Below are 10,899 nucleotides of genomic sequence, written 5' to 3'. Positions count from 1 at the left end.
AAAGTGTTTGCAGGATCAGAGCCTAAATCATTCCTCTCCCTCTTTGGTGTCCACAGCATTCAGATAGTCATAGACTTATTAAACCCTCCATCATTGTTTAGTTAATGCTGCTCCTCTTGGCACTCCCTGCAAGCAGCGATGCACTTCCATATTGCATGATCCAGACCAGGATTTCAGCAGACCCTGTGCAGTAAAACACTGGGCCTCATTCTTGGTGTGATATTCAGGGCAATGGAAGGAATCTAAGAAAGGGAGCATTTAGGATGAATATAAGGGGAACTTTCTCAATAGCTATTAGGCTGTGGAACGGTCTCCCCAGGGAAAACGGGGCAGCCGTTTTCCTTTGGGACATTTAAAAACTGGACTGGACAAAAGTAGGGTGACCAGACAGCAAATGTGAAAAATCGGAACAGGGGGCGGGGCGTAATAGGAGACTATATAAGAAAAAGACCCCAAAATTGGGACTGTCCCTATAAAATGGGGACATCTGGTCACCCTAGACAAAAGTTGGGAATCCTGCATTGGAAGGGAAATGACCGAATGAGGCTTTTCCACCTCAAACTCCCATGCGTCTCTGTTGTCGCAAATGGAGCGTGCTGACGTCAGGAAGGGAGGCCCCAGGAGGGATCCGTGAACTCTTCGGGCATGTCTCCGCTGCAGCAAGGAGTCTGGGGCGCCTTGGGTTGGCACGCTCAAACACAGCAGAGTGGATGTTGTGGCCCTGGGTGGAGGCTCAGGCTAGGTAGGGTGGGTCTCAGACCGCGTGGCTCGCCTGAGCCTCTGCCGGTGCCATAATGGCCACACAGCTATTATGTAGCATGCTCGCGCGAGCCCTGCTAACCCAAGGCCGTCTCCCCGGGCTGGGCGGCTCGCTCCCTGCCGCAGTGGAGACGTACCCTGGAGGAACCACGCTCCCGTCTGTAATGGAAAGCCTGACTCTGCTGGGGAAGAGGAGAGAGAGCAGAAGGCGGCAGGTATGGATGAAATGGTTCCGACGTTCATTCCAAACCAAGGCTGAGCCCTGCCATCCTCCTGGCCGCCCGGGGGCAGATGGGATGGACGGAGCTGCAGTGCTGGGCCGCCCCTACAGCTGCCATTGCTCTCTTCATCCCCGAGCCTCCATGTGACTGGGGCTCAGTGGCTTTTCATGGGGTTGCGCAGGGCGGAGTCAGGAGAGAGCCACGTTACATAGCAATCCCAGCAGCTTTAACCCAGGGGAGCTGGGAACCCATAGCCGTATAAGGCCTTAGCGAGACTTACAGCCAGTGAGCAAGGAGTGAAGGGGAAGAGGTAGACAACCCCGCCCTGCAAATGCCCTGGGACCGGCAGGCTTGGGACACAAGTTCTCCTGGATCACACTGTTGGGAAGCCATGGGAGTTACAGGTTCTCAGGATCATGGCCCACGTTTTCCTCTCATATGGATTTTCTACAGAGGGGGAAGGGCCTCAGGCCAGGGCAATGCTATGGTTAAGAATTTAAACGCAAACCAGAGAGGATAGTCAAAGTTATAGTTTCTTCCTAATGTCATCCCCTTGTCTACATGTCATACTCTGGGCTCCTGGACACTGAACTGCTGGAATATACAGACACAAGAGTGCGGGAGAAATGCTTCGTGTGGGAATCCCGGACCAGCTTCTCAGCTGATGCAAGTTGGGGTACTTCCAGTGACTTCAGCTGAGCTCTGCCCATGTGCAGCAGCTGAGGAGCTGACAGCAAAACCGGAGCTAGCTTGGGCGTGATTTCCCGCTCCGTTCCTCCAGTTTTACACCACTGGAATCAGCAGATTTAAACTGGAATAACGTAGCCGTGAATCAGGCAACCTGCGTATTTCAACCCTCAACCAGAATGGTGCTTTTGCAGTGAATGTCCTGTATTGAAACAATAAAACTGGTGATCGCATAGCGAAATAAAACCGTATGTGAGCGTATTTTAAAGCGTGATCATCAGAAAAGATCAGACTTTGAAGTAAACACTATGGCCCAGATCCTCAAAGGTATTTAGGCATCTAACTCTCTGTGGATGCCAATGGGAATTAGGCACCTAAATACCTTTGAGGATCTGGACCTATCTCTGTTTCAAGTAGGTGCTCTCTTTCTAGGTACATTGGCCCTGATCCAGCTAACCCTTCCATACAAGTGGATGTCTGCATCCCATGGGGAGCCTATTGACTTCAACGGGGCTCTGCATGGGTCCACCGGTCCATCCACATGGAGGCCTGTGATGATGTCTGCCTCTCTTACTGTTGTATGGAATGATGACCGGGGACGTTTTACACTGCAGTGAATCGCTGATGCTCTCCCATGGACCACCAGCAACCCAGGTCAGCTGGCTTAATATTGCTATTTGGTGCTGCTGAGTGCTAAGATACTGATCTACGGAAGAGTCAGGGTTGCCAACTCTTGGGATATTTGGTGCTTTTCCTTAAAGCCCCAGCTCCAGGAGTCACGTGAAGACATCCAAAATCACAGATTTCATTGGAAAAAGTAAGTTTCTGGCCCATGTGGTTGCAGAGAAAACCTTGAAAACGTGACCCCCAACGGCTCATAAAAAGAACCCCACATGTATTATTTTTTCTCAAATCTCATGACATTTTAGCCAATCTCATGACTGGAGGGGGCAGCTTGATCCGGGATTCTTTGAACGCTAGGGGTTGGCAGCACCAGGGCCCTTACTCCTGCATTGCCTCTGGAGGACCCCTTTACACACACGCACCGCTCCCTGCTGAGGGCGGTGTCATGGGACCTGCAGGACCTCATAGTCGTCTGTATTGACTTCTGTCTTGACCACGATGATGGGCCCGTTGTGCACACCTGTCTCCGGCAGCCCGTCTGCATCCTGCTCCTCTGCCAAGTCTTTCCCCTCCCGCTTTCTCAGATGGTTCCTCTGGTGCCTTTTAAAATGCCCCAAGGTGGTGTAGCTCTGCCCACACTCAGAGCAGATGAAGGGGCCCCTCCGGGTGTGGGTGAGCTGGTGTTTCATGAGGTTGGCTTTCTGGGAGAAGCTTTTCCCGCACTCGGTGCATTTGAAAGGCACCTCTCCCGTGTGGATTCTCTGGTGGGTGATCAGGATCTCTTTCCGCTTGAAATCTTTTCCGCAGGTGTTGCATTTAAAGGGCCGGTCCTCCGCGTGGGAGGGCTGATGCAGGAGCAGCTGGGCCTTGTCAGGGAAGACCTGGCCGCACTTGCTGCACCTGTTGGGTTCGTACTTGGTGTGAACCCGCTGGTGGGTGATGAGGGCTATCTCCTTGCGGAAACCCCGGCCGCACACGTTGCAGGGGAAGGGCCACTCCTCACCTGGCTCGGCCTTGCCCGCGTCGTTCTCCCCGTGCTCGGAGTATTTGTTGGGCTCCCGGGCGGCCTCGTGCTCCCTCATGTGGACTCTCTGGTGGGTGGTCAGGGCGATTTTCTGGGTGAAGGCCCTCCCACAGGCCGTGCACTTGAAGGGCCGCTCGCCGGTGTGGATCCGGCGGTGGACGATGAGCCGGGACTTGTCGATGAAGCCCTTGTGGCAGTCAGTGCAGCGGAAGGGGCGTTCCCCGGTGTGGATGCGCTGGTGCACCACCAGCTGGGCTTTCTGCGTGAAGCTCTTCCCACACTCGCCGCACTTGAAGGGCCTCTCGGTGGTGTGGAGCCGCTGGTGGCTGGCCAGGTTCTCCTTGGTGCCAAAGCCTCTGCCGCACTGGGGGCATTTATGCTCCTTCCCCCCCGAGACCTCCCCATCCGGACGGCCTCTCTCGTGGACTCGGTGATGCTTAATGAGGGCGATCTTCTGGCGGAAGCCCTTGCCGCAGGCGGCGCACTGGAAGGGCCGGTCGCCGGTGTGGATACGCCGGTGCACCGTCAGCCGGGACTTGTCGATGAAGCGCTTGCCGCAGTCGGCGCAGGGGTAGGGCTTCTCGCCGGTGTGGATGCGCTGGTGGGTGACCAGCTGGGTGCGCTGGGTGAAGCGCTTGCCGCAGTCGCCGCAGACATACGGCCTCTCGCCTGTGTGGATCCGCTCGTGCTTGGTCAGCTCCCCCCTCTTGGTGAACTTCTTGCCGCAGACGCCACACCGGTGCGCCCGTTCCTCCGTGTGGGCCCGCTGGTGGTTGGCAAAGTTCCCTTTCTTGGTGAACATCTTGCCACACTGGGTGCAGGTATAGACCTGGCTCTTACGAGGCGCCGTCAGGTCCCCCGGATGGCTGCTGCCTTTGCCATTTTTGGCAGGCAGCCTCTCGTCTGCCGCCTCACCAGGGCTCCCCTCAGTGGCGGCCACGCTCCCATCTCCCTTCTCCCTCTCATGGACTCTCTGGTGCGCCATGAGGCCTACCTTCTGGCTAAAGCTTCTCCCACACTCAGGACACGTGTGGGGTCCCTCGCTCTGGTGCTGGCACCGCTGGTGCCTCAGCAGCTGCCCCTTGCTGCTGAAGCCGTCCCCGCACTCGACACAGACGTGGGCCTCCCCCCTGGCGTGGGTCCTCTGATGGCGGATCAGGTGGATCTTCTGCCGGAAGCGCTTCCCGCACTCGGCGCAATGGTAGGGTTCCTCCCCGGTGTGGATCCTCTGGTGGGTCACCAGGATCGACTTCTTCTTGAACTCCTTTCCACACGTGCCGCATCGGAATATCTTCTCCCCGTCCGGCGTCGACTCGGGAACGATGAGCCGCGAGGCGTTGCCAGTATAGGGCCCGCCATGCCGCCGCGCCCCCTCCCCGGTGTGGACCCTCTGGTGTTTAATGAGGGTGATCTTCTGGCGGAACCCCCTGGCGCACAACCCGCACTTGAAGGGGCGGTCACCTGTGTGGATACGGTGGTGGGCGACCAGCTGCGACTTGTCCACAAAGCTCTTCTGGCAGCTGCCGCACTTGTAGGGCTTCTCGCCAGTGTGGATCCTCCGGTGAACTATGAGCTGTGACTTCTGCGTGAAGCATTTCCCGCACTCGGAGCACTGGTAAGGTCGCTCCCCGGTGTGGATCCTCTGGTGCTCCTTCAGTTGCGATTTGGTGATGAACCTCTTCCCGCACTCCGTGCACGGGAAAGGCCTCTCCCCTGTGTGGGTCCTGAGGTGCTTGGTGAGGTCCACCTTCATCTTGAAGCTCTTCTCACAGTCGGTGCAAGAGTAGGGCTTTGCTTTCTGCAAGGATTCCTTCGGCACCAAGAGATCTCCCTGCTGGTTCACGCCTTCATGGCTGGCCTCCTCTGCCCTTCTGCTGGCTTGCTGGCTTGTTTGCTTTCCTGCTGTGACGGCACTTCCCTCCTGCTCCTTGTTCTCCACCAGCATCTCCTCCTTGTGGGTCTTCTGGTGCGTGGCTAGGACGCCCTTGTGATTAAAGCTGTCCCCGCAGATCGTGCAAGTGTACATCTTCTCCCGGGGTTGCTTGAGAAGAGTTTCCACTTCCACCTTAATAACCGTCAGCTTCTCCATCGTCCAGTTTCTCGGGGCTGAGCTGGCAGGAAGCTCACGCACAAGAAGAGCGATCATCTGGGGTCTTTGTTGCCATGTCCTCCAATTTTCTTGGCCTGCCGAGGCTCAGGGAAGCTTCTGAGCCTACAAAGGCGCTGATGCCAGTTTTCATGACTCCCCTTTGGGCAGTAATTCTTATTTCCCTTCATCTGCTGGGTTCAAAAATAAAAAGACAGTCAGGCTTTATTTCAAAGGCCAACGAGGAAGGAAAACTCCTATTTATAGCAAGATCCAATGGCTGGAAGTGGAACCTAGTCAAATTCAGATTGGAAATGAGACACATATTTAACAGTGAGGGTAATGAACTACTGGAATAATTTACCAAGGGTCATGGTGGATTCTCCATCACAGGTAATTGTTAAATCAAGACTGGATGTTTTTCTAAAAGCTCTGGTCTAGTTCACACAGGAATTCAGGGAAGTCCTATGGCCTGTGTTGTACCAGGGGGGCTGGGATGCAGGGTTTTGGGGGGGATGTTGGGAGCAGGTGGGGCTGGGGGCCGGGATGTAGGGTTTTCGGGGGATGTTGGGAGTAGGTGGGGCAGGTGGGGATGAAGGATTTTGGGGGGGGTGTTGGAAGCAGGTGGGGCAGGGGGGTCGGGATGTAGGATTTCCGCTAGCTAGAGGATTGGGGGGATGTAGGGTTTTGGGGGGAAGTTGGGAGCTGGTGGGGCTGGGATGTAGGGTTTTGGGGGGATGTTGGGAGCAGATGGGGCTAGGGAGGATGTAGGGTTTGGGGGGAATGTTGGGAGAAGGTGGGGCTGGGATGTAGGGTTTTGGGGGGACATTGGGAGCAGATGTAGCTATGGGGGATGCAGGGTTTTGGGGGGGATGTTGGGAGCAGGTGGGGCTGGGGGCCGGGATGTAGGGTTTTCGGGGGATGTTGGGAGTAGGTGGGGCAGGTGGGGATGAAGGATTTTGGGGGGGGTGTTGGAAGCAGGTGGGGCAGGGGGGGTCGGGATGTAGGATTTCCGCTAGCTAGAGGATTGGGGGGATGTAGGGTTTTGGGGGGAAGTTGGGAGCTGGTGGGGCTGGGATGTAGGGTTTTGGGGGGATGTTGGGAGCAGATGGGGCTAGGGAGGATGTAGGGTTTGGGGGGAATGTTGGGAGAAGGTGGGGCTGGGATGTAGGGTTTTGGGGGGACATTGGGAGCAGATGTAGCTATGGGGGATGTAGGGTTTTGGGGGGACATTGGGAGCAGATGGGGCTATGGGGGATGTAGGGTTTTGGGGGGACGTTGGGAGCAGGTGGGATTGGGGGGATGTAGGGTTTTGGGGGGATGTTGAGAGCAGGTGGGGCTGGGATTTAGGGTTTGGGGGGGGATGTTGGGAGCAGATGGGGCTAGGGGGGATGTAGGGTTTGGGGGGACATTGGGAGCAGATGGGGCTATGGGGGATGTAGGGTTTTGGGGGATATTGGGAGCAGATGGGGCTATGTGGGATGTAGGGTTTTGGGCGGGGGGAAATTGGGAGCAGGTGGGGCTGGGGGCCAGGATGTAGGGTTTTAGGTGTGGCAGGATGACTGTCAGGGCTGCTGGGATGTGGGGGCTGGTGGTTGGCTGTTGGGTACACGTGGGGTGTGTAGGGGCCTCTATATAGGTTGCGGTGCAAGGGGTCTTCGGGGGTCCATGTGTGGGTTTGTTATGCATGGGGGGGCACTTTGCTGAATGCCCCCCGCCCCCGGTGCAGGAGCTCAGCATGCTGCCCATGCTGCACCCTGCGGGCCTGGAGCAGAGGGCTGGTTTGCACCCAGTTCTTTAACCCGGGCCTGTGCTGAGTGTGGCGTTGCTATGGGAACAGCACGCCTTCACAGGGGACAGTGTAGTCAGCCTTACGGCCGGTAGCGGAACTAGCCCCATTATGCTGTTTGGGTGACCGGGGGAAGAGTTGCCCATGCCCCCGTTGCTGCCAGCCCAGCTATCCAGGCTCCCGGGCAGTACGCAAGGGGGGCTGGTGTGGCCAGAGGATGTGCTGCTGGGCCCTCCCTGCCAGTCACTCTGGCTCTCGCACTGACGTAGCCGCCAGGGAACAGCTCTGCAGCTGCTCTCTGAGCTGGAGGTGCCCCTTCTCCCTGCCCCGCTCAGCCCTGGTCCTACGCATGCCTCTGTTGGTCTCGGGCACTGAAATCAGAGGTGTGATTGTAGCACACGTTGACGTGTCCAGGCTAGTGTTAACCTGGCCAGCTCTGGTCCCAGAGCCGCAGCAGCGCTGGCTTCGGCCTAGGCCAGAGGCCTGAGGAATTACCCAGGGTTCCAGGCAGGCTTGTACAGCCATGCTGAAACCTGTGCGGGTGCAGCTTCCCTGCTATTGGTGCTTCCGCTAGCTAGAGCAAAGCTCATTTGGGTACGGCTACCTCTACACTACAGTAATTACTGCAGTGGCTGATGTTCACACTACCCTCCTGGCCGTGGCACGCGTCCTCCCCTGGAACGTTTCCACCGACTGAAGAGGAGCAGTGTGGGGGACTGAGAGCCAGCTGCCGTCCGGGGCGTCTCACCTCCATGCTCCCAGGCTTCTCGCCTCCAGCAGGGAGATCTGGTCCCGGAGTCTGTCTGGCTGCTGTGCTCCCGGTGGGGAGCAGGGAACCATGACTCCAGGGAGCTGCAGGGCTCCCAGTGGGGAGCAGGGAACCTGTGGGCAGTAGCCCAAGCCAGGAGGCTGGGTAGCAGCTCAGCTTGGAGCAGAGATCCCACAGCAGTCTGGCTGGGGAGCCGGGAGCCGCTTTCATGTCAATTTCATGGCTCTAAGGGATCCAACAGCCGATGTAAGGAACGTAATGTCTACACTAACTACACCGACATAAGCCTTACGCCTCTCATCGAGGTGGTTCTATTATGTCATCACAGTGGGGGAGTTACACTAGCAGGAGGAGCACGGCAGTGTGTACACCTCCAGTGTTTTGTCGGGAAAAGCGGACTTTTGTCGACAAAACTGTGTAGTGTAGACAAGGCCTATGTCTCCGTGTGCAGCGATCGCACCTCTGAGGCAGCGTAGACGTACCTGTGCTTGCTCAGGGGGACAGGGCAGCAGCACCGATTCATGGGAAGGATTACAGGATCCTGCCACTCACTCACTATGGTTATAGTTCGTTACGTGTTCTGCTAAGGTGCCCTTCAGCCTGGTATTTGAGTGGAAAGTTTGCAGAATACTTCATATGCCCCCAGCTCTCAGCAGCTGCTCCTGGCAGTGCCAAATTGCAGGAACCCTGCCTATCTCAAGATCCCAGTGGAATCCCATATGGTCTTATCCCAGGTGTGAAATTAAAACCCGGAGTATTAGCTCAGAGCCCCCGCCCTGTTTGTTTCACAGCCCCACCAACATCATGGGGTGCCTGTTTAGTTTTTAGTAAATGTATCAGAAGGAGGCGAAAGTCTGAAAGTCTCCAGCACCAGATCACGGTTGGGCCCAGCTACCATTACCACCCTTCTGCGGCAGAAGTGAAGCTTTCTCTGCTGCTCTGTGGCCTGGCACCCGAGCTACTCAAGGGAGTGGAGCAAGCTGTGGGAAGCTGAGAACTTGCTCCCTCGGTGGTCTGGGGGGCCCTCCTCCCTCCTGGCAGATGGGTGGGGTATATGTCTGGCTCAGAATGATCTGACATCCCTGGCTAAAGGCTTGATGTAAAAGATGGAGCCCGCATGGGTCATCACCTGCTTCGGTGCTAAAAGCATGGGCCTGTACTACTTGAGCTGAAGGAGTAACCCCATTCACTGGCAGTAGTAGGCTTTTATCCTCATAGGTGGACCAGCTGGTACTACAGGGGGATCCGCACATGCTGAACCAGGGGGGCAAACAGGGACCACATCCTGGAATGAGTTCCTGCCCCCAGTAGGGCTTCCAGAGGCAAAAACCCGGTCAGACCTTGCGGGAGCCACTCCAGTCCTAGAGAGAGACAAGGCCCCTACGTGGCCACTCCCCACCCCTCTCCTGATTATTGAAACCTCCTGCCAAGCAAAAAGAGCCCTGATCCCTTCCCGCTGCCAATGCTTCCTCTGTCTCTGCTCTAGAGCTCTTCTTCCCTAAGCACTGAACTGTCTTGCTGCCTGTTTAATCACTGTGAGTAGATAAACCCAGTACCATGCGGTCATAGGCGCGGGAACTAGCGGTGCGGGGGGCGCTGCAGCACTCTGCTCATGATCGTGGCCCCACGCCCGGGGTCCTGGCTGCCGGCCCCGCACCTGGGGCTGCACTCTTTGGCCCTGCGCCTTGGGCTCCGTGCCTGCCCCCAGCTGTGACCCCAGCCTTGGCCCCCTGTCCACGTCCCCCGTCCTGGAGCCACGGCCCTGCTCCCAGCCCCAACTCTAGGGGATGGCGGGGGCCATGGACAGGGACACAACACCCCCATTATAAAAAGTGTTCCAGTGCCACTGCATGCAGGTTGTTCTGTTGCAGACTTTTCTGATGAGACCTTAAAATCTAGGGTCCCTCCGCTCTGCATGGCCCTAAGAGATCCCTGGCACTCTTCAGAAGCACAGAGGTGACCGTGGCCAAACTTTCCTCTCAGGACTTTCGTGCAGCATGCTGGCTGCTCCCCTCCGCCCCAGAGGTGGCTGCATTTCAGTGGTGCTGAATGTGTTTAGTGTGTGAATCCGTTCAGTGGAAAATAAGATCCAAGCTGCATTCTCAGCTGCTGAATCCTTGCTCAACTCCCCTTTCCTGGAAAAGGGCCCTGATCCATTTACACACACACACACCTCCCAGGGTCGGCTGGTGCAAAGGTCATTCCGTGATGCCGCAGCAAAGGCAGCAGGGGATTTCTCAGAGGCATCATTTTAGGCAGGCTTTTAAAAAATCACCTTCCCTTCCTGTGGTTTTTATTTGCACTTTTTGCTGTTCCTGAAGCCGGGACTGAACACGCTTTGTAGGTGCACTTGCAGCTCACCTTTACCCGAAAGCCGAGCACGGTGTCAGTCGCAGGCTGAGAACCCCCCACCAGCCCCGGAGGCCCAAGATTTCTTTAAACCCGCGAAATGTTTCTGATCTTAAAACCAACCATTTTCAAACACTTCGGTTTCACAACAATCAAAACTTCCAGCCATTTCCTGGTTCGCTCTGGTGACTATTGGGGGGCACAGAGGAGTTCCCTGAGAGCCTAGCCCCATAGATCCCAAGTCAGCCATTGACTTACCTTTCTCTCATTGCCCTCAGAACTGGCCAGGGAGAAGGTTTTAATTCATCAGCTGTCACTTGCCGGATACCCCATCACCACACTTGGTCTCTTCTTCCAGTTACTTCTCTAATGTCTGCTGTGATGACTCACAGGAAGTCTGTGTCAGGGATGTAAAAACTACCGGGGGAGAGAAGTCAGAGAAACAGAACCTGGTTCAGGGAGGAGAGGGGCTTAGGAAATGCTGGTGGGCTCTGAAACCACCGGGATCCAGGCCCCCTGATTCTCTGGCCAGCCTTAGCTACCCCTTGGTCCTGCTGCCGCCTTGCATGCAGGGCTCCTGTCCGCAGAGGT

General features: G+C 56.5%; 1 protein-coding gene across 2 annotated transcripts; it reads right to left on the bottom strand.

Moving 5' to 3' along the window:
* Window positions 1–525: 525 nt before the first annotated feature.
* Window positions 526–10,899, bottom strand: LOC101940208 (zinc finger protein 585A-like). 2 transcript variants are annotated; one of them, XM_065582677.1, is made up of 2 exons: window positions 10,567–10,696; window positions 526–5,592 (listed from the first exon to the last, which is right to left on the bottom strand). In XM_065582677.1, exon 2 carries the CDS (start codon window positions 5,459–5,461, stop codon window positions 2,735–2,737), a length of 2,727 nt encoding a protein of 908 aa, XP_065438749.1. In that variant the 5' UTR covers window positions 5,462–5,592; window positions 10,567–10,696; the 3' UTR covers window positions 526–2,734. The 2 variants fall into 2 exon arrangements, with proteins under 2 accessions (XP_065438749.1, XP_065438748.1); XM_065582676.1 differs by having other exon boundaries at window positions 2,548–5,595; window positions 10,567–10,899.

This window comes from Chrysemys picta, chromosome 2 (assembly GCF_011386835.1).
Source record: "Chrysemys picta bellii isolate R12L10 chromosome 2, ASM1138683v2, whole genome shotgun sequence".
Taxonomy (NCBI): domain Eukaryota; kingdom Metazoa; phylum Chordata; order Testudines; family Emydidae; genus Chrysemys; species Chrysemys picta.
This window is presented reverse-complemented; position numbering and strand designations above follow the sequence as displayed.

Coding starts and splice junctions, on each gene's coding strand:
- LOC101940208 (XM_065582676.1), bottom strand. CDS start 5,461: ATGATCGCTCTTCTTGTGCGTGAGCTTCCTGCCAGCTCAGCCCCGAGA.